Genomic DNA, 24626 nt, shown 5'->3' on the forward strand with positions numbered 1-24626 from the left:
AAAGAATATTACAAGCTTTCCAGTTTATAAACAATAGCAGCACTCCTCGCATTTTGAAAGAATACCCAGGGCTACTGCTACTCTATCCTTGTTACCCTCTGACCTCAGTGACTTCTCTCTCTCCCTCTCTCTGCCCTTTCAGCCCTTTTTTTTTTTTAAAAAAAAAAAAAAAACATGGACCTAATCTCTGGGGCTGTTTTTATGTTCCCTCCATTTTGCATTGTCTCTGGAGTCCAGGAGAGCCCCAGAGACAACCCAGAGTAAAAGACTGCTCCCCCTTCAATGCTGGGACAAGGGGGGAGGAAGTGAAACATTTTGTCCAAGTGAAACATTAATAATTTTGGTTCCTTCTTCCCAGTTGTAGACCTCCACAAAAGAGAGATCTAATATATAATTGGATTATTCTGGTTACAGGTAAACACCTATCTTTTCTCCTCTTTCCATAGGGGCCAGTGTAATTTTCCTGTGCATCTGGAGGTACTGCCATGCTGAGCTTGGTTGTGTTCATTTTGATTCCTCGTAAGGAACCTTCCATCTAGATAACAGGCCCTTCTCAAGGGTCCTACCCACCCCTAGTGCTGAAGGGACCCTACTTTCTTAAGAAGCTGGGTGTCCATAGAGGTTATAGTAAAATTAATATACAGTTTGGAATTTTATAAAGGAATTTTGAAAAGTTCTCTTAGTGAACTGAAATCATGTCTTTTAAGTTTCTTTCTGTACCAGAAACATCCAGTCCTGAATTGTATGTTCTTTCTAAAATCACATGCCAGCTTTAGATCATTTCCCCAAATCTCTTTGACTTTGAGGTTGTATTTTAAGGACAAGGACTGCTTGTGTCTGATTGACCCTGATATTCCTTTATATCATGAGTCCAGCAAGTTCAGCAGTCATGTTAAAATGCCTGCTTAGCTTGGGTCTCAACTGCTCTTTTGCTAGTACATCTGTCAATCAAAAGGATGTGAGGACATCCTCTTGGACCTTCCTAGAACTGGTCCACTGTTCCTCATTGCCACTAAGAACTGTCTGGATTGTTGCCGTTGCCTCCTAAATGGTCTTCCTTCTCCCAGTGCCTCCCCAGAGTGAGCCTGTTAACATGTGAGTCCAGTCCTATCCCTCCTCTGCTCAGAACCCTCCAGGGGCTCCTCATTTCACCCAAAGTCCTCACAGTGACATCAGGCTTACGTGATCTCTCTTCACTCCTGCCCTCACCCCATTACTTCATGACTTTGTCTCCTAGCCCATGTCCCCTTGCTCACTCCACTCCAACCACACTGGCCTCCTGGCTGTTATTCCAACATGCCAGACATGTGCCCACTCTTGGTTTTTTGTACTGGCTCCCTCTACCTGGAACACGTGTCCTCTGACTCACCACATTGCTAACTCTCTTCACCTCATTTACCTTCTAAGGTAAGGTTACCTTACCTTACCTTCTAAGAGGTCTACACTGGCCACCCTGTTTAAAATTGCAGCCCCCTCCAACTGCAGGATTCCCTTTGCCCTGCTCTGTATAATTTTCTAGCATACTATAATTTTAATTATTTTCTATGTTTACCATTTATTGTCTTTCTCCTGTCCTCTTCCCTCCTCCTATTAAACTGAGAGCTTTTTGTTCACTAATACTCCTAAGATCTAGAAAACAGTAGAACACGGTAGTACTCTATGAATATTTTAAAATAAGTGAATGGAACTCTGTAGGGATGTTTTAAGATATGCTGCGGCTGGATTCTTAAGCTTTGGTTCAAAATCCCAGACAGGTCCTAAAATATAACTCAGAAAAACCCCCAAATCTAGGATCTCATATGACCCAGTCCTGTCACATTCAAAGACACATAGCCAATAACTACAGTAATTAAAAAGTAATTCTATTCTGTTGAACTCACTAAAATATCACCAGCTAAGTTTATTACAACTTATTTCAGTGAGGGAGAATGCCACCTTGACAAAGCCTTTGCAGTTTCTCAGAAGGGGAAATTAGAAGTAGAATATTTATAGGGCTTTGAGGTTTAGGTTTCAGTAGTTTTAAGATGGGTCTTTCAGGCAGTACTAATTGGAATTGGCCAAAGTTTGTGATATAATAATTTAGGGTTGATGGACACAGCAAAGTGAGGGTCTTGAAGAGAGTCTTGATAAATAACTGTGGTGGACAAGAGGATGGTTTGACTAGGTGAATAGATTTTTTTTTTAACATCTTTATTGGAGTAAAATTGCTTTACAATGGTGTGTTAGTTTCTGCTTTATAACAAAGTGAATCAGCTATACATATACATATATCCCCGTATCTCCTCCCTTTTGCGTCTCCTTCCCACCCTCCCTATCCCACCCCTCTAGGTGATCACAAAGCACCAAGCTGATCTCCCTGTGCTATATGGCTGCTTCCCACTAGCTATCTATTTTACATTTGGTAGTGTATATATGTCCATGCCACTCTCTCACTTCATCCCAGCTTACCCTTCGGTGAATTGATTTTTATCCGTAGTAAATTGATCAATGGGAATTTCCTGAAGCTAAAAGTGAATTTATTTATTGGTTTCCAGCCTTGTCTTTTCTGGGAAAAGATTTCCTGGAACAAACAACTAAGATGTTGACATGGTGGTCTACAATCATATTGAAGTTATAGTGACAAAGGTGGTCTCAATTCTCAATTCTTTACTTGTGTCTCATTAAAGGAAATGCACTTCATTCATTCATCAGCTTGTTTATTGATTCATCTGAAAAATACATATTGATTTCCTGCTTTTCTAGACTTTAAAAAATTATTTAAAAATTTTTATGCAGTTTTTAAAGGTTACTTTCCTTTAAAATAACTATATAGTTATTACAAGATATTGGCTATATTCCCCATGTTGTACAATACATCCTTGACCCTATCTTACCCCAGTAGTTTGTATCTCCCACTGCCCCACCCTATATTGTCCCTCCTCTCCCCCACTTGTAACTACTAGTTTGTTCTCTATATCTGTGAGTCTGCTTCATTTTTGTTGTGTTCACTACTTTGTTGTATTTTTTAAATTCCACATATACGTGATATCATACAGTGAGTCGACACCAGGCTAGTAGTGCAGCAGAGCTTCCCATCAACCATTCTTTCCTTTTATCTCAGGTTCCTTCTTTAACACTCAGCTATTCTGCATCTTCTCCCCTCTTTTAAATCCCTGCAAACTCCTTTTGTTACCAAGGTCATACAGCATTTTGGAATCTCTCCCTCTCTCTCCTCCTGTCCCTTTAAAAAATGTATATAGATAAATAGATATAGATTGACTTTCAGTTTTTCTTAGCTTATTCCAGAGTTTCTCAACCTTGGAACTATTGATATTTTGAGCTGGATAATTCCTTGTGGTGGAGGGACTTCCCTGGATGCTATCTACTAGATGTTAGTCACACCCCCTTATATCCCAATTGTGACAATCAAAAATGTCTCCAGACATTGTCAAATGTTCCAAGGGAGGCAGGATTGCCCTCCCTAGGTTAGAACTGCTAGCTTAGTCCCCTGCTTGGATTTTGGACAACAAAGGGGAGCCTGAGAGCTGACCCAGCAAGTGAAAATTCATCCCTCCTAGAAAGAGGACGGAAGGTTGTGTCTATGCACCCAGTAATACTTTGGCCCTAGCACATCCTTGCTGAGTTCTCCTTCTCAAGGGCATATCTGATCATGTCACTTCCCATTGCCATCAGGATAGAAGCCAGAATCCACAACATGGTTCAGTTCATCTTTCTCATCTCTCACTGCCCCCCCGACCCATCACTGGTAGTTTGATAGGGTTTGCATTGAATCTGTAGATTGTTTTGGGTAGTATAGTCATTTTGACAATATTGATTCTTCCAACCCAAGGACATGGTATATCTCTCCATCTGTTTGTGCCATCTTTTATTTCTTTCATCAGTATCTTATCGTTTTCTGAGTACAGGTCTTTTGCCTCCTTAGGTTGGTTTATTCCTAGGTATTTTATTCTTTTTGATTTGATGGCAAATGGGAGTGTTTCCTTGATTTCTCTTTGTGACCTTTCATTGTTAGAAAGAGATTTCTGTGTAGGTTCCCCACCAGTAGCTCTATCTCCTGCTTAAAGATTTGAGGTATTTTCTATCTGAAATGATCGTCTCCCTTTCACTGACCTCTGTCCCTTTAGTCTCAGCTTCAGTGTCTCCTCCTTGAGGCAACTCTCCCTAATTCATCCTAGACTAAAGTAGGTGCTCTAAGCCTAAGTTAGTAGCACTCTCTACCTTCTCTATCATAACAGGTAGCCAGACTTTATTGGGATTGGTTATTTAACTGTCTTTCTTGCTAGTTTATCATTCCAGTGAAAAAGATAGGACTATCTCATACACCATTGTTTGTTTCCTCAGAGCTCAAAGTAGAGCTTGGTCAATGTTGACAGAAAAGTTGTTAAATAAATTTTTGGAAATAGTGCTAATATACCAATTTGGTGAATAATAATATGTTTTTGACAATTTTTTAGTTAGAGTCCAAAAGATAAAACCAACTACTTATCAGAATTGATGGGTTAATTGGAAGAAATTTAACTTAATTTCTGCCCTTCTCACCAACCTTTTAGAAGTTCAGAATATCAACATATCAATAGAAGGGACACAAAATTGCATGTTATTCTTTGTCTTATTATAAATTCAGAGTAAATCTTTTCTTAAGAAAACATAACATTGTTAACAAGCTGTCTCTGCTGTTCTTTTAAATGAAATGATCTTAACTTACTCCTCATTCTTTAACTCCATAATGTTTAGCAGAAGTTTTACAAGCTGGAGACCCACAAGGTGAATCCAATCCACAGATTTAGTTTAATGGACTCATCCAGTGTTCTTTTTTTGTTTTTTCCTTAAAGAAATTTAAAAAAGGTGCTAGAAATAAAAATATCAGGACGTGTCACATAATAATGTAGATTTGTAGTTTCTCTTAAATAAGGGGAAGTTCTGCAGCACTGGCATGGTTCCCTCTTGGCAACCTTGCCCAGGGGCTGAGAGGGTCGCTGCCCCTTGGGATGAGATGTGTTTTCCCCAGTTCACCCATTCCCCACCCAGCCAGAGTTACTCTTTCGTGTCACTGGCTTGACCTCCTTGGCATTTAATTTGCAGCTCCAGTCTGCTTTGTAAGTGAAATTCAGGGAGGGAAAGGTTAGCCAGTGAACAATTGAATAAAATATGAGTGTAAGAACATCCAGGTGACAAGGATCTGGTAACGATTGTTATTGAAAGTGCCTGCCCCATCTTACTGGATTTGAAGTTTAATTCCGAAAGGAAGCCCAAGCAAAATCCATTTTTATGCCCCCAAAGCCAACACAGGTTGCAGAGGATGAGGGGAAGCTGGGATGCTTCTTGGCCAAGACATATATAGCCTACTTTCCTCAGCTCAGAAGGTCTCGGCACAAACGTCTTGACTCTCTCCCCTGAGGCTTAGAGCAACCCAATTTCCTCTTGCTGAGTGGAGTATTTCCAACTTAGTACATTTTCTTCTCTAATGAATGACTTCCTCCCCTACATTACTGGGACACTGAAACTATAAGGGCTTCTCCGGGCCCTGATGTGGGAGGCAGAAAAGCTGAGTTGTTGAATCCTGTTTGTCACCTAAGCCCTCCAGGTCCGTAGTGTCCAGGCTATTCTGATGCGCAGATAAGGCTCAGTTCTGACTTCTAGTGGATGTGGGGTCATGCGCTAAGTCCTTCACTTTCCTGAGGCTCACTTTTTTTCTCTGAAAACAGGAGGAATGATACTCTCTGCTTCATCATCATACCCTTAGGCTGGCATGTAGTACTTAAGGCATTCAATAATTAGCAGTAGTTTTGTTACTATTACAATGTTGTTGTTTTAAAGAGGGACTGAAATGAGCCCTTCAAAAATCATATGGGAATAGTGAAGGCATATATATGAATAATGTGAACTCTTTGAAGGAAAACCGTTGCTCTCTTTTGTTAAATTACAATATTGTTATTGTCCAATGTGTAAATGCTCTTATCTTCATTGGTGACATAAAGCAGCTCTTGCGGTGTTTGTTTTCCTGAGGTATGAAAAGGATTATGGAGGTGCAGTCTGGAGGCCTACATGGCCACAGCTCAAAGAGTGCAGGTTCTGTCCACTCATCTCTAATCACAGCAGAGAATGGCTGCTTTTCAGAGCAGGCATCATCCTTTCCAATGAAATGGATCTTTATTTTCATAGTCTTTACGGAGATTAGAAAGAGCAGAGTTTCATTCATCTTTGCCTGGAAAATAACTTTGCATTCAGAACTGTACCAAGAAGAGAAAAACAGAGGAGGATTTTTTTCCTCCATAATTTGATTTACCCCAAAATTTCTGTGTTGAGGACAATTATCAGAGGTAAGAGAATGAATTTTAAGGCTCCCTTCCTTGTAATTCCATCTTCCTTATAATTTTTATAGCATGTGCAGTCATGAAATAACCAAGAGATTATTTTTACAGCTCTTAACTTTACCATGATTCAAGCATAAATATATTGCAATTTAATAATGTTAATGAAAGTAACTTGTGATGATGGGGAATATATAGAAAGGAATGGAATGAAAGCACACTTTAGCCCTGATCTTCTGAGGGAAGGTATTTCAGAAAATGTCTTTTTTCAAGTTCATGGGGATTCTTAACAAAATTTGTCAAGACAAAATTTGGCATTTGAAAAATGTAAATTTTATAGGCTATTTTACTCCTTTGTATAAACAATACTTAGAATTGCTAGCAATCAAAATGAAAAAAATTTCCTTCCAGTGGGACTACTCTAACCCACTTTTAGTATGTGACCATTTTGTTAAGTATAGATTTAAATCATGTTGCATTATGTGTGGCCATATAAGCTTCTAAGGGAATCTTCTAAATGTTATATTTCTAAGAACTGCCACTGTGCCCTGGACTTGGGTGCTTAGTCCATACTGCTAGTGCAGTATTTTCCACAGTATGTTCCCTGGGATATTAATAGGATGTTATAAAAAAGAGTGTTGGAGTTAAATAAGCGTGGGAAATGCTGATTAACCAAAGTTAAAGTGGACTTCACAGAGCATTTTGCAAATTCTAGAAAGAGGATTTCCCAAATTAATTTTACCTTGGAACATTTCCCCCACTTCACTCCCAGTCCTTTTTCCCCCAACAAGAGTACTTGTAGAACGGGTTTTCTCTGGAAATACTTTTGGAAATGCTAGGATTACACATAGTAATAAACTACCACAAAATTGGTGGCTTAAAACAACAAAAATTTATTGCCTGACAGTTCTGGAGGCCAGTTATCCAAAATCAAGGTGTTAGCAAGGCTGCATTCCTTCCAGAGGCTCTAGGGGAGAATCTTCCCTTGTCTTTTCCAGCTTCTAGAGCTCCAAGCATTCCTTGACTTGGTCTGCATAACTCCAGTCTCTGCCTCTATCTTCACATGGCCTTTTCCGTCTTCAGAGTCTGTGTCTCTGATCTGTATGTCTTTTATAAGGACGTTTATCATTGGATTTAAGGTCCACCCAGATAATCCAGGATGATGTCATCTCAAGATCCATAATTACTTATGGAAAGACCCTTTTTTCAAATAAGGTCACATTCACAGGTTCTAGAACATGGACGTATCTTTTTGGGAGCCACCAGTCAACCTACTGTAGATACTATGAAGGTTTTTCAAGATTGGAGGATACTTAAGAAAAACCTAATTCAAGGACAGGGAGCCAGCTGTGCACATGAGGGTGAAGGTTCAGGGTTGGGTGTTCTAGATGCAGAGATCCAAAATTGGCATACAGTTGTTGTGCCTAGCAGACATCACCTCTTTATCTTGCCAATCTCCTCACCAATTCTGGATGTAGCCTCAGGATCCTTCTTAACAAAGGGCTCTATAAAGCTACTTCCGATCAGCTGGAGTGGGCATGTGAGGCAAGAGAATCCCTGAGGTGATAAACAGGGCAGGTACTCTAAGAGGCATGAACAGACAGTCTCATTGAAGGAGTTCCATAAGAGGCTAAGGAATTCAAACTTAATGGACATGGGGCACAAACGTATTATTTTGTCCAGCAAAACATGTATTCCTCTTAGGGAATGCTTTGGGGATAGGGTGGAGGTGTTTGTGCATGCTTCTGGTCCTTTATGTGCTTTGCCGCAGGATCCAAAGTGCCTGGTGAGAAGAAACTTAGGAGGGAAGAATTGCCCTCCTGTATGCTCCACTTCTAAATCTATAGAAGAAATTGGGACTATTCTGGTTAATGGTGACAGCTTCTAAAAGACTCAAATTCTGCTTTCTACATGGATATATGTGAATCTGGCAGTATGTTTGTCCTGACAACATCCTTCCTCGTCTTTTGTGTAAATTAGGTTGTATTTGAAATGCAGTGAAGTGGCAAGCTCACTTGGTGCATTTGGTTTCCCCATCATCAGAAGGTTGTAGTTTCTAGACATATTTTCCCCCCTCTGGCTCAGACAGTACTTCCTTTTAGATTACTGCTCTCATTTCTGGGCATTTCTTGTGTTTCAGCTAGATAGGATGCTGTCAGCACATTTCTCTCCTCTCTCTGTAATTGGTAATTGTGAAAGGTAGGGCTATGATTTTTAGTTATTTTCTATCCAAGACACTTCTGTTTGCAAGACTAAAAGTGATGCAAAGTGCTGTCTTTCCCCCTTCCTTATGTTGCAATGAAAATACTGTTTAAATGGGTAAATGCCCAGTGACCAGGTTTGCCTATAGGATATCAGGCTGCTCAGAAATAATAGTCCCTTAGTTTGTGGGTGGTTTGATGCATTCCAGTGTTGTAGAATATGAACTAACAAAATAGAATCATAAAATCACAGAATGTCAGAGTTGGAACTGGAACAGTAAGTTCAATTTCCTCATTTTACAGATGTTGAAAATGGTGGGAACTCCCAGTCACCAATTGTTACTCTTTGAGCAGCTCACTTGTGATTTCTGTCATAAAATTGTAGAACTCTAAACAAAGAAACCACTGCTGGAAGAAGAATACAGTAGAATATTATTGACTCATTGCACACATGGTAAATTCACACACATACACACGAAAATTTACATACCAAAATGTTCCCTGCCATAATAGTGCTGTGATCACGGTAGATTCTTTTCAGGAGCAATGATGGTGAACCCAGAAAGAGATGGTTGTTTGTTTCCCTTTAGGGGAAAAAAATGACCAAAGAATGTATGTAGCATGGTTTTAATTTTTAAAACATCGTGGCGGGTTTTGCTTCTGGTTTAATTGGTTTTTATAGCGATCGTCTTCACTCCTGGAACTCAGTTTATTTCCAGCTCCATGTTCCTTAGTAACAAAATGCTTCCAAGTTGGAAGAGTCTATAACAAGTCCCAGCAGAGAAACAATTGCTTACTCTGGCCAAGGTAAATTTGCACAGGGTTTGGTGGTACCACCCATTTCACAATCATTTATGCTCTACCTAAAAGTCAATGATGTGAAGCCTCAACTTGGCTTAAAAGCGAATGTGTTCCTAAATTCAGCACACACCCTAGTGGGGTGTGTTACAGTGGAACTTCAGTAGTGAACCTTCCTTTCCTTCAGCTATCTGTGTGTGTAAAAGACCTGTCTGAATATCTTAGGATAGAAAAAGTGTTTTCACTATTTTGAAAAGCAAACCTATGAAAACTATTTCTGTAGTAAATATTGGGCTCATGTTGAAACATCATAAGAATATGTAGATGGAATGGTGTATACCTATAGGTTGCATTTTGCAGGATTTTCTCACTGATGACTTTTCATTAGGAATTTGTTTTTGTCATGAGGAATTAGGTAAGGATTTACCTTTATTATTATTTTTCTGAATGGGTAGTCAGAGTTTAGCCATTATTAATTGAATAATCTATTTTTTTCTACGAATCTAGTGCTACTATTATCATATACTAAATTTCTCTAAGTATGTGAATCTATTTCGGATTTCCTCTGTCTTTTTCTTCCTGTATCAATACCAGACTGTTTTAACTATCAAAGCTTTAAAATATGTTTTAGTGTCTGGATCACTCATCTCCTGACATCATGAAAGTTTGGAGTAGGTGATGACCTTAGAGGTTATTGAGCAAAGTTTTGTTGGTTTATAGAGGAGGTAGATGAGTCCCTAAGAAGCAAGTGACTTTCTTGAAGGTCTCACCCTCAGGTTTTGGCAGAGCCAGAAATGAACTTGGGATGTAGGCTGGAGTGGATCTTGAACTAGAAGATAGGGCTTTAACACAGTCTACCACATTAGCCCTGAATGCCCTCTGAGCTTCAATGTCTTAACTTGTTAACAATACCTACCTCCTAGATGGCCCTGAGGAATGCATGAGACACCCTGGTTCATCACCTAACAAACTGCTAGCCACAGAGGACGTCTCACATGTATCTATTGACTCTGAGCCAAGGCCTTCTGAATCTAATCCAGTGGTGTGTCCCCATTTCACCAGACTCAAACGTTTCATATCTATGCCATGCCTTAAAAATTTGATTGCTAAAAGATACTCGAGAACAATCTTTCATAAAATTTTCTGAAGGGTATCGTTGTGTTCTTAGAAAAATACGGGTTCTGTGGTTAAATTGATTTGGGAAAAGTAAGTAAGGTCTCGGCTATGGGACTTCAGAACCTTTAGTATGATAATGTCTACCATAAATCAGGAGAGCTAGCTGTGTTTCCCAAGTTGACTTGATCATAGAACGAACCTCCACTCCCCCAATTAATTTTTGCACAACACCCAGGAGGGTTTCAAAGAACAAATACTGTTTACTTTAGAGCAGTATGTCTCACACTTGGGAAGAAATTCCTTTTAAAAGAAAAAAAGAACATTATAGACACCCAGTATTGTTTTATGTAATAATTATTACTTACATTACTTAATTAGGTACAAAGATAAGACTAGGTATGCTTATAACTCTTACAGAACTATGAAACCAAATCAAAATTACACACTAAATTAAAATACAATGTCAAGGCCTGTAAAATTTAAATGAATGATATTAACTTTATATGGAGAAGAATTGTATTTGCTGGATGTAAATTTATACCTGATATGAATATGGTGCCCACTGCTATGGCTCAGATGCTAGCTCAGAAGTCTGCATGGTGGTGTGCTGTGTATTAATCTAGTTTCCTCACTGATTGCTGTTTCTGTAGTGCTGATAAACCCCTTGTTTGCATGTTCACCGTGATGTCCCGTGGCCAAGATTTGGAGGAGGGAATATATCAGAGAAATAAGATATATTTCTTCTATGCTTTCTCCATTTCATTCCCAAAGAATCTTAAGTGCAAATACAAAGGCAGGTATTGAGATCGTTTAACAATCCTTGATTATAAGGAGTTATTTACATGATCCAGAATAAGTTCACTTTAACTTTTGAGATAATCATTAAAAAGAAAATATAACATAAAATATGTCTTATAGCAAACTCATGGATCCTTGAACATAGGTCCCCATCCTCCAGGAGTATGGGCCCTGATTTGAGAGACATGACTTCAAAATATGGGTTTAATTCTCTTTTAAATAAAAGGACTGTGGTTTCTAATTTGTTAGTCAGTTACAAACATGTCACGCATACCTGGATGGAGGTTACTTGTTTGAATTTATTGAAAATAACTGACCTTGAGATCACAAAATTATTACTTAATCTTGGTACTAAATTATCAGTGATTTAAGTTCTTTGGGCTTCAGTGATAGTTTAGAAAGTTGACGGCATATCTAAGTAGGACCAATATTTAAAAATTTTCATGTTTAAACTTAATGTGCTTACTTGAAGGGAAAGTGCAATATGAATGATACATGGTGTTTTCTTAAACTTGTTTTTTTTGGTAATACTAAATGTTTTGAAGACGGGCTTTTCAAATGCTAGGAGGTACTAAGATTGATAGCTTTGCAAATTGGTTTTAAGTATTTTGAATTTATAACTATCATCATGTTGCAAAATAACATTGACTTTGGAATGGCTTACTTCCTTTTGTAGTAATTCAAAAATATTATGACAGCTATAGTTTTATAGTGAGCATAAAAACCAGTGAGGTAAGTTCAATGAGGTAAGGTTAGTGTTGGAAGTTTTATTAACAAAAACTTTAAGTATTAACACATGAGTTACAATTCCCATGTGTTTTCAGAAATTTGCTGGAACTGAACTAAACATTAAATTTTGAACTTTGGACTAGTCACTTAAAACCACCTAATTTTAGTGTAAGAAGTAGCCAAAAACTTAAGTATGAAAACAGGCTTTATAAAGTTGGCTGGATTATTAACCCACATATGATATGAATCCTTCCATGTAGGTGATACAAAGCATTCTTAACCCAGTAGTGTTTTCTTCAAGTAGGTGGCATGTGGGAGTTGGGTATAATTTTTTGACGGGTAGGTAAGACAAAATGCATCTTTACAACCTGAAAATTTTAACTGTGTTAACAAGTTGGTGATTGTAACTTAACTTTTATAAGCACAGCATGTGTTTATGCAATACTGAATATACCTGAATTTTATTTTTTGGATTGAAATTGTATGAAAGAACAGACTTATAATTTAAGAGAAAAGTATATTGTAAACTATGAAGCAATGTATAATACAGCCATTATTGTTACTCTTTGTGCTATTTAAATATCTTAAAATATAGTATAGATTGTTTTTCCTTGGTCAAATGTTTAAGTTTTGGGTTGCTAGATGAAAGCCAGCACACGGAATTGGGATTATCTAGTCTTTTTTTCCCCAGTCAGTATCACTCCATTGATCAACAGGAGGGTAAATACATGATTGACATTAACTGGTCATCTTGAAGAGCTTAAGGGTGTAATTGATAAGATCAAATCTCTTGTTACTCATGACTGTGACGGGTAGGGAGACCTTTTAACTAAGACTGAAAACCAGGGACCCTTTTAGGAAAGGGATTTCTCTCAGTTTTCAGTTGTGTAGATGTCCTCTCCTCACAAGTTTTTGTTGACTTGATCTCAGTGGGAGTAAACGCATCTATGTGGAAGTAAATCTGTAAATATGCAGAAGATGTCCTCATTAGTCTTCTGGAGGAATGTTGATATAATTACAGGACTGCTCGCCCACAAGTGGGTTAGACTCTAGTCCAGGTTCTGTTGTCTCAGGAGCTTCCAATTCATATAGCCATTTACCTTTTTAATGTTTCCTAGCATCTCAAGCTACATGTACCTAATCCTGAACTCTTGATTTCCTACCTCAAGTCTGATTCTCCCTAGTCTTTCCCATAACAGGCAATAATTCCACTGTCTATTCCAGCCAGTAACCCAGGAGTAACCTTTGATTCCTTCCTTCCTTCCCCCCTGCCCATAATTGCAAACCCGCAGTTCTCCCAGCTGCCTCCTGATTGTTTCTCAAAATATATCTCAAACACAGCCACATTCCCCTTCTCCACCACCTCCATCCTAGTTGTGGCAGCCAGTGTCTCTCCTCTGGTTGACTGCCTGTCCCTGGCCTCCATACCCCCCACCCCCACCCCCGCAATGTCTGTTCATACAGTAGCATCAAATTGTCCCATCCTTGCCCAACAAAAAGACTATTGTTTTTTCACAATTCCTTGCTTTCTGGTTCAACAAGGTATTCTATACTTACTGTGTACAGTTTCTTGCCACAGACCTAAAATCAATCATTTCTACAGTGAAACTGATTTGTTTTAGTTAGAAATGGTTTTAAGAGACAGTATTTGGGGTGGGTGATCATTGTTACTGAGATGGTCGCTTTTTTCTAAGCTTTTTTAATGGACAAAACTAGAAAATAATATTTTAAAAAAGAATACATACCATGTGTTCATCCTTACTAGTATTACAAGGCTCTTTTTTAACGACTTAATTTTGGATTTTAATAAATTTATCTTGAAAGCAGAGGAGCGTGTATAAAGCACAACTTATTTAAAGATCAATAAAGACCATTTAGGGAATTCCCTGGCGGTCCAGTGGTTAGGACTCCAAGCTTTCACTGCTGAGGGCACGAGTTCAATTCCTGGTCGGGGAACAAAGATCCCACAAGCCGTGTGGCACAGCCAAAATGAAACAAAGCAAAAACAAATCAATAAAGACCATTTAGTGTTCTAAGATGGGATAGTAAAGAGTAGCCGTCAGTTAAATAAACCATTTTAATGAATATCAAAGTGTCAGTCCAAGTCTAATTTATAATAGCTGATAGACATTTGCTAAATCATGAATTTTATTATTTTGTATGTACCCAAACACACAATATATATTTTCACCAATAAACACAGATATCCACATATTAGCCTTTTTTCATCCAGTTTTTTTTTACAAGGCTTTTACATATGTTCTTAGATTTTATATTTGTATTACTTTCCTCTTACCCTAAAAGTCATGTTTACTGATAATATTTACGTAATACTTATTTGCTCTACCTCACCTCCAACTTCACAAATATATGGTTCAGTAAGTCATGACCTGACAGTCTTGTTAAAAGACTGTATCTCTAAACTAGGACAGTGCCTGGCACAAAATCAAGTCTTCGTATTTGTTGAATGAATGAATAAATAATTCTAGTTATTGGAGATAAAAAGAGCACCTACAGAGAAGAGAAATATGAAATCAAAATAGCTGCAGAAGTCAAAGAGTAGAAAGACATAACCTAAGTATAGGGAAAGAGATAGACACACCCTCATCTGTAAGTTAGTTTTTAATGGTGCAGTTGCTGAAGGTCATTTTTTTTCTGAAAGGCAACTTTTGCTATAATTAGAGATTTGTATGAAAGAGCTTTTAAAAAGCAATGATTATTCTGAATTTTTCTTTTCAGCAAGACTCCAGAAGGATCATGCTAACTAAATCACCAAGCCAATTAGGTGGTTCTCTTTGGTAGAGATCAGTAGCCTCTGATGGTGAAAGAAGGGAAGGCTATAGGACTCCTGCCCATGACCCTGCCTCCAGTTGTATCAGTCATACAACCTCTCTGAGGGCTCCTTGAAATTCCAGCTCTCTGTCCTTTTGAGATCATAAAAGGTTCATGAGAGGTCAGTGTGACACTATTTCCTGTGGCAAGGCTCAGCCAACCATGTTAGCTGTTGGTCCAAAATCCTTCCGGAAGTGTCTATATGTGGGGAGATCAAAATCTAAGGGTTGAAACTTTGGGGCTTATTAGAATCATAGACCTGCATGGTCCAATATGGTAGCCATGAGCCATATGGGACTATTGAGCACCTGAAATGTGGCTAGTTCTAATTGAGATATGCTAAAAGTGTAAAATAAATGCTGAATTTTGAAGACAATACAAAAAATGTAAAATATATTATTAATTTTTAAATATTGATTACATGTTAAAAGAGTAATATTTTTGATATAGTGTTATCAAAATTAGGGTTTTGATATAGGGTTAAATTAAATATATTATTAAAATTAATTTTACCTGTTTCTTTTTACTTTTTAAACTTGGCTACTAAAAAATGAAAAATTACATATGTGGCCTGCATCATATTTTCATTGGACACACTGTCTTCAGTCTTGTTTCTGGAAGGGTGGAAGTGTCTGTGCAACATTTCTAGCCAATCCACACATCTCGAGCACCGCCCATTTCACCAAGGAAAAATCACGCCTCACATCAATTATGTTAATTGACCAAATTTCAGGTACTCATCAAATATAAAGAATATTGAGGCACTTTTGGTAGTTGACTCTGGCATCTCAGCTTTTAACTGAAATCTTTCATAGGCTAATTAAGTACCCCTGGAGAATTTTTTTGCATTTGGGAAATATACCCATCCACCCACCCACCCAGGCACCACCTCCACATAGACACATATATCATACTGTGTATGCTGAAATATTTTAAAGTAAATGACAGATTACCAGGTTTATGGTAATCTCTATTGTCTGTCATTTATAACACTCTGGTACATGTTAGAGCACAAAACCTTACTTGCTGGTTCTTCACTTTTCCTGAGGGTTGTTGATTAGCAACCTTTATTGCATTCCTACAGTATATAAATCATTGGGTTAGAGACTGTGGAAAGCAGAATAATAAAATATAATAACAATAGCAAAAATTTATTGAGTGCTTCTAGGTGCCAGGCACTGTGCTAAGTGCATTATATGTGTTATTTAATTTAATCTTTAACATAACTTGGTGAAAGAGGTACTCTTATTATCCACATTTTGGTGAAAGAGGTACTCTTATTATCCACATTTTGCTCATAACACCTTAGTTTTGTTCCCGACATTTGGAAGGCCTGTGGGTAAGTCCTTGGCCATTGCCATGAGTTGCTTGAACACATATATTTGCAATGCAGAGACTTTGCAAAACAGAGTTGTCTACTTGAGCCACTTGTTGATATTGATACAAACTGAAGTGCAAACCAACGTGCTTAAGGAGACTCTTCCTCTTCGATCTCTCTTTCTTTTCTCCCCAAGGTCTTGATCTTTAACCTCTGTGTTCACTCCCTAGGGTTCTGCTACTTCTTCCTTTCAGCTCTGGCCTTGGCCCTCTGACATTTCCCCCCCTTCTTTGGAATCGGAGTGAAAGGGTAGGGGAAAGTAGATTTTGAGGTCTTAACACACATGGAAGGAGTAGAGGGAAGTACAATGGCCCAATTTCATTTAGGTTTATGGTAATCTCTAAGACAGACCTTTCTAGCTTTAAGGCGCACACTTTTTCGTAAAACCAGGGGAAATTATTGTAATTATTGATGAGCAGTTTAACACATCATACTGTTACGTCCAACCCATGTTGGGGATTGGGGGGCAGGAGGTTCGGGGTGATCCTGCTTCTCTTGGTCACTTGAGGATCCAGGTTTATGGAGGTTCTGCCATCATCTAGCTCCACCATCTGGAAAATGTTGGCTTTAAGATCTCTGAGGAAGGGAAGGAGTGTGGGGATGGCATAGACAGGAAATGATGTATGTCGCTTCTGCTTACATTTCATGAATAAAACACATGGCCTCATCTTCCCACAAGGGGGCTGGGAAGGGAAATTTTTCCTGTGTTCAGGAAGGAAAGGAGAATTGGATGTGAGTGAGAAGTAGTGGTTTCTACCACAGCAACTTTTAGATTTTAGGTTATTTTTAGTGTTTGTGTCTTTGGAAGCTATGTACTTTATGCATACTTCCAACTTTGAAACTGTCTCCCCATTTGAATGATTGCAAGTTGAATCAAATTCAAATATACCCTTAACCCAAGTCTACTATTCGGAAAAACAAACAAACGACACTTTGAATGTGAAATAAAACTATATTGGGAGCTTTTGTGTATGTTCCAGTTTCATTTCCTTTTAAACTTGTTCTTTGTGATAGCATGTTTATTCAATGCCTGAAGTGTTGTCAAGTAAGTAGTATTCAATCTGTGAAAATTTTCAATGACCCCTTTTTCTCTCTCAAGTGTTTTTTTTTTTTTTCTCAAGTGTTGCTGTAGTCATTTTAAGATTGAAATGAACCATTTGATTTTTAAAAATTATTTATGGCACATCAGGTAGCACTTCGTGTTTTGTCACAATATTGTAACCGTTTCTGAAGGCCCTATGTGACCTTATGGGAGAAAGGTCAGGAGGCTTATATATAGAACTTCTAGAAACATACCTCACCATTGGAACTGGTTATAATTCCTGGGTGATGACAATGAAGATTAAGAATGTTTAACTCTGATTTTGGCAATTTTTGACAATTTCATTGCCATGGTCCTTTTCTTTCAAGTTATTACCTGGAACAGAAGTGATAACAAATGTTTCATGTTTTATACTGCCAGGTAAAAGGTTAAATTTTCATACGTTATATGCTTTTAAATATACACACACATGCACCCACATATACACACAAATACACACACAACTGGATCAGAAGGCAATGAGTAATTCTCCTAAAATGAAAAGATTGTCTTAGTTTTAACATTAGGTGACTAGTTCCCATGTGTTTAAGTCATATGTAAAAATTGGAAATTCAACCTATGGATCTTTGTGCACTGACTGTATCATACAGTTCTAATTTTCTTTTTTTTTTCTGGGAAATGATGGTGCTCTTTGCTTTGCCAAGTTTTATTATTGAGTCAACTGCCAAAGTTTGAGAGAGAGTCAAGGGCCCTTAAAATTATTTGGTGTTGAGTGACGAGGCAGAGAAAGGTATTTCATATTCCCAAACATTTTAACTTTTATGTCTATACCTGATGTTGGAATATAATCTACACTTCAGGGCTTTTCTGATTCTTTTAAAAATGATGTACACTGTCGAGTGAGGTTCGAGTATTAGCGAGGGGAACTTTAATCCTACTCATTGATACTCAGTTTGGAACTACATATTCTAATTTTTAATAGACTATGTTCTTTCTGGCCTGATCTTCCTTGTATTTAAACTTCTGTGCATCAGAAGGTCTGTGTGCCTGCTTGTGGTTTTGCACCATCTGGAAGTTAAAATTTGACTTTAGAAATGATGTCATGCTTGCTTACTACAAACTGGGCTAATGTTGGTTGAGAATTGGATACAGTTCAGGTCAAAGTTTTGTCTTAAAGAAAAGACCCTTAAGCTTCATTTCTTGATTCTAGGAGACTGTGCAAAGCTGTAAAGATAGAGTGAAGGTGGCTGAAGGGCACAATTCAAATTCCTTTGAAGCTAAGAACATGCTGTCAGGCACATGGAAAATAAATTCCCAAAAAGAAGACCTTAGCTGGCACAGACTCCCTCCTGCCATGTAGAGTTTGGGTGTTGTGAGTAGTGTGTTGATCACGACCATCTTTGCTCTCCATTTTATTCCTGGAGAAATAGTCTTATGGCTGAGGTTGCTGTTTATCTCTTCTGGGCTCAGTAAGATGGGGCAGGACACTGATAGATCACACATAGCCAGAAGGCACTACAAATGTTAAGCTTATTATTCATCAATAGAGAGTCTCTTTTCCTAAACTCTCTCTAGCACCACTCAGTACCTCCCATATTGTGATTTATTTATATCATGGTTTTGGATATTGGGTGTTTCCTTCGGTCCAGATATAGACCATTCATCTTTGATAGGTAGAATGTGGGGCTAATGGGACCACAGTTTTTTCTCACATATACACTGAATCCTGGTCAGCCTGTGTGCAAATCTCTACAATTGACTATGTCACCCCTTCTAACCACTGCTGTAATCTAGAGTGCTCAGCATGTTCCACCAGTTTCCAAGGAACCCACTAAATGCCATCCTTTATGTATAAACTAAAAGTCATATTTTTTCCACCAGATAAGAGGAAAGCCCGAAGAGGAATATTGATGTTACTCCAGGTTGGTAGATGAAGATAACTTTAAACAAAGATAAGCCACTTGAGAATCTGGGATGTTTAAGCTTTAGTGCAACTGGCGTGAATTTTCACTTAGAAAAGGGGAGATCCCCAGGACATGAGTATCCCCTTCACCCACCCGCCCCAGACCTCTATGGCCATTATGTAAGAAGACGCACAGCTATCAGATGTCTGAAGAATCTGCAGTTCACACCCTCTGCAAGCACAGAATGTCCATCCTCTCTCATAGTGCAGTCTGGGTCATTCGGCCAACTGGGCTTCAAGCACTTGTCATCACTTCTTCCCTTGCTGGGACCTCCCAGCATCATCCTCCTCTCTGGGACAGAAACTAGAAAAACTCCTCACCAACCTCCCCATCACCTTTGACCTTTAAAAACACAACTTTGGCACCCCTTTCTTGGAAGGGGGTAAGAAAAGGAGATTCTACTCGGATAACTTTATCTCTAATATCATCATCCTTCCCCGATGTATTCTGCCTATGACTGATTTCTGTCTTTAAAATCATAAAATGTCAGGCACTTAGAGACAGTCTGTTCTTACCACTTTGTTTTATGAATGAAGAAACTGAGGCTGGAAGCCTGGGTGTGGGGAAGTGAGAGTTACTTGTCCTGATCCTCACAGGTAGAAGATGGAAGCAGAACCTGGCCTAAACCGAAGTGTCCTCTTTCCGTTGTTCCAAGTTGCCTTTGACATAGTATTTACATATCTATTTATTTTGGCGTATTACAGTATTCTTGCATCCTTTTAAAAAAACTTTTGTTTTTTTCCCCTTTCATCCAAATTTTACTATCAGCTCATTACGCTGATAGTGTAATGAGCAAAATGTTCAACAAGAATTGCTATGAGATGCAGCAGCCCCCAGCTCACCCCTGTCCCATTCTTTTTCCTCAAGACCACACGTTTAAACTCTTTATGCCTGGTTATTTTGATATCTCTGAATAACATGCTTGCATCATTACTTCCTGAATGTTGATGTAGCTTCTATCTGTCCAATTCTTGGTACGGAAGGTGAGGATTAAAGTCTTCCATCACCCCCACGCCCCACATCACCCATGTAAACTTTTTTTGCGCATGGTTTTTGGAATGTTAACATTTAAAAAATAAAAGTTATGTTTCCTCATTTTATTACCGACACTTGAAAAGCAGAAATTGTGATAATCTAAGTTTTGAGCTAAGGTAGAAATAGGAATTTTATTGTATGCTGTGTCTTTTTTTTTTTTTTTCTTTAGTATTTGGAAAGCAGTCTTTTTTTTTAAATTTTTTATTTATTATTTATTTATTACTTTTATTTTTGGCTGTGTTGAGTCTTTGTTTCTGTGTGAGGGCTTTCTCCAGTTGCGGCGAGTGGGGGCCACTCTTCATCGTGGTGCGCGGGCCTCTCACTATCGCGGCCTCTCTTGTTGCGGAGCACAGGCTCCAGACGCTCAGGCTCAGTAGTTGTGGTTCACGGGCCCAGTTGCTCCGCGGCATGTGGGATCTTCCCAGACCAGGGCTCGAACCCGTGTCCCCTGCATTGGCAGGCAGATTCTCAACCACTGCGCCACCAGGGAAGCCCCTGGAAAGCAGTCTTTCATAAGCTGGAGAATGAGTGTCATTTCCACAGCATTTTCTTCTAGCAGCATTTACTTCCTCTTGGCAACACGTCTTTTTCTAATTTAGGAGTGTTTCTCAACGTGTCAGTCTTGTTCTCCCAGATATCCGTGGCGTGGCTCATTGTATTCTCTGAGGAGAACATGAGCATCCCTGGAGGATGCTGCATGAGACATGTTGTACCCTCCCTGGGCTCTCAAAGACACAGAGAATTAGTGTGCTTTGTTTCCCAACCTTTGGTTTTACAACATGAGACATACTACTATTTTATAATATCTTATTTCATATAAACCTTATATTTTAAAAAATGTATCACTGTTCGGGTACACATGCAACAGGACTTTAAGGTAGAGGTAGGCTTTAAAACACATGGAAGTGCCCATGAGCAGTGTTTGATCACACTGCTCAGAAGGTATACTGCTGCCCCACGCTCCTCCCAGGGCAGGACTGATGGTTACTGATGACCTCTCTGTAAAACTACAACCCTTTTTCTTTTTCCTGATTTCAGGTAGATGCACTGAGATTACGACTAGAAGAGAAAGAATCTTTTCTCAATAAAAAAACAAAACAGCTGCAGGACCTCACAGAAGAGAAGGGGACACTGGCTGGAGAGATTCGAGACATGAAGGATATGTTAGAAGTGAAGGAAAGGAAAATCAATGTTCTTCAGAAGAAGGTGAGTAGCTGACATAAGCCCTTCATGTTGAGAATTGATATCATCCATGTTTTGTCATTTCAGAGAAACTTTTGAGCACGTGGAAAAGAAGAAATTATTGTTGGAAGAATCTTAGATTAGGGAGTATAAACTTTAAATTTACTGGTATTTAACTTACTGATGGTTGTACTATGTCATTTTTAGCATGACCTGTTGAATTTTCTATTTGATTACCTGGAAACTAAATAGTGATGATTTTTTTTTTTTTCATTTACCATCTTAAACATAGAGATAATTGTACAAATTTAGATATAAAACTAAAATTTATAGTTAATTTTTCCTTTTTCCTTACTGAGAATTGAGCAGTGTGTTTTGTGGGTCTTAAAGGTATTTTAGATGCATTTTGTATTTACATAAACTTTAGTAGCTCTTATCCTGTCAAACCCATACAGATTTTAGTGCAGGAGGGGTAATGTTTACACCCATTACTTAATTGGAATCAGTGAGAGAATGTATAATAAGTTCTAATACAGTGACTTAACCGAGAAGATGCTTGACCTGGTTAGGGCTCTTCTTTCTTTCCTTCTTTCAGCAGTTCATTTTCTCCACTGTAGGGGAATGAGATTTGGGGACAGCACCCAGATTTTTTTTTTTTAAGAATTCTTATTTGCTACTGTGTACAATTTTGGTGGGACCATAGGGTCCCTTGCCTTCCCTAAGGAAAAGTGTAGGCAAAAAGAGAAACCAACACCTGCTCTTTTCGTAAAAAGAAGCTGTTGGGAAACACAGGGGTCTCAGATTAACAAGCAGGCAGCATGGAAACTGGGCAGGAACCAGTGGGGGGAAGCACGAGCTGGCTGGCCAGGACACTGCCGTAGACAGGCATGTTGCCGGGCACCAGTGCTGCAGCTGCAGGCGAATGGAATCTAACCGGCCCTCCTCTTGGTGTCATTTGCCACCATCACCTCTCACCTTGTTTATATTGACAGCATCCTACCTGTTTTTCCTGCTTCAACTCTTACCTTTACTACAGGCTGTTCTTAACACAAGCTGGAGTAATTCTTTTAAAACATAATATAATTCTTATCACACTCTGACCAAACCTCTCCAGTCACAACCAGGTACCTAATTTGTAGGGCCCAGTGGAAAATGAAAACGTGGGACCCCTTGCTCAGACTTTATTGAGAATTTCAGGATGGTAAAGCAAAGCATTAAACCAAGCATGGGGCTCTTCTGAGTATGGGGCCCTGTGACCCTACACAGGTTGCACGCCCATGAAGCCGTGTCCCCATCCTCAGTGGCTTCCATCCTCACAGGGTATTGGTGGTCTGATAGATCATATTATTATTATTTTTTTTTTAAGTAAATTTATTTATTTATTTATTTATTTAATTTATTTTTGCTGTGTTGGGTCTTAGTTTCTGTGCGAGGGCTTTCTCTAGTTGCAGCAAGCGGGGGCTACTCCTCATCGCGGTGCGCGGGCCTCTCACTGTCGCGGCCTCTCTTGTTGCGGAGCACAGGCTCCAGACGCGCAGGCTCAGCAGTTATGGCCCACGGGCCCAGCCGCTCCGCGGCATGTGGGATCTTCCCAGACCAGGGCTCGAACCCGTATCCCCTGCACTGGCAGGCAGATTCTCAACCACTGCGCCACCAGGGAAGCCCAGATCATATTATTAATTCATTTCTGTTAAGATTTTACAGACAAGGCCCTGGTCACCATTACAGCTCCAGCTAATTGATACAGGTGATTAGAAGAGGGCTGGGAAGAGATGACTGAGGACCCTTTGAATCAAAGGACTGTCTAGGGCAGGTGGGACTAACAGAGAAATAGTTACAGTGGCAGTTCTTGGAGCATATACTAAGGATTCAAAAGAAGACTTTTCATTTAGAATCACCACCAGCAAATGATACCAAAAGCTGGCATTTATTGAACTTAACTTATGTTGAACACTGTATGCTAGATACTCTGCTATGGTTATTACGTACACTATTTACTTACTTTTGACCATATAACCCTGTGAGGCAAGCACAGTTATTAACCCCAGCGATGCTGAGGCTTATGGTAGGCTTACCCAAGGTCAAACAACCTAGATACAAGTTTATGTCTTTGGGAGTATAGAATAAAATGATTATTGCAAATTAAGAGAATAAGCCTCCTTTTCCTTTGGCCCTCAAGTTTATGATGACACCAGGTGCAAGAGCAAATCAAGTAAGAACATCACAATTGCACAACCAGGAGTTGAGACTAAGCTCTCTCGTTCTTTCTTTTTTTTTTTTAATTGAAGTATAGTTGATTTACAGTGGTGTGCCAATCTCTGCTGTACAGCAAAGTTACTCAGTTATACACATAGAGACATTCTTTTTTTAAATATTCTTTTCCATTATGGTTTATCCCAGGAGATTGTACTATACAGTAGGACCTTTTTGTTTATCCAGTCTAAGCTCCTTCATTCTTGAGGAATAAATGGCAACAATTTTCTCAGTAAAGATTTTGGGACGGCACTTTCTTTTTATCTTTTTTCTTTTTTAAAAAAAATATTTATTTATTTATTTGGTTGCTCCAGGTCTTAGTTGCAGCAGGCAGGCTCCTTAATTGTGGCTTCAGGGCTCCTTAATTGCGACACATGAGCTCCTTAGTTGTGGCATGCGAACTCTTAGTTGCAGCATGCATGTGGGATCTAGTTCCTTGACCAGGGATTAAACCCAGGCCCCCCTGCATTGGAAGAGCAGAGTCTTATCCACTGCGCCACCAGGGAAGTCCCTGGGAAGTCCTTTCAATGCAGAAGTGACAGTTGACCACTTTTGCTGATGTGAGTATTTTGCAAAATTTTAAACTTTCCCTCACAGCCAGATTCAAAGGTTTGGGAATCAGTTTGGGAATTCTAGAACAAAGCCAGTTGTGTATTATGGCTCCTTTGAGCAACAGGATCACGATCCCACTTATTTAAGCCACGCTGATAATGGATTTGCGAATATTTCATGTATATTTGGAGAGGTTGTTTAGCTTCAAGTTTTTTTTTTTTCACTGAGTGTTTACCAATACATTTGGCGGAGGATATAAAACCACTGGCAACATAGTGATAGGGCAGGAGTGCTATTATACCTGCAGTGTGAAAGAGAAATAATTCCTAAAGAAGTGATGCACACAATTCAGAAACTACTACTTCAGAATGTGGAAATAATACAGAAGCTGACGGGCTAATGAAACACTGTCTTTGGGACTGGGGACTCCTTAGA

The 24626-nt window shown here is 38.9% G+C and overlaps 1 protein-coding gene across 5 annotated transcripts in view; it reads left to right on the forward strand.

Moving 5' to 3' along the window:
* Window positions 1–24626, forward strand: part of ERC2 (ELKS/RAB6-interacting/CAST family member 2) — a 956481-nt gene that overhangs the window by 344359 nt on the left and 587496 nt on the right. For all 5 annotated transcript variants that reach the window (XM_082346804.1, XM_082346808.1, XM_082346806.1 and 2 more), the window contains one exon: window positions 21243–21410. In XM_082346804.1, coding sequence (XP_082202930.1) covers window positions 21243–21410 — 168 coding nt within the window. The remainder of the gene's footprint in view (window positions 1–21242; window positions 21411–24626) is intronic.

The sequence above is a fragment of the Balaenoptera borealis genome, assembly GCF_965194805.1.
Source record: "Balaenoptera borealis genome assembly, chromosome: 12".
Classification (NCBI taxonomy): Eukaryota; Metazoa; Chordata; class Mammalia; order Artiodactyla; family Balaenopteridae; genus Balaenoptera; species Balaenoptera borealis.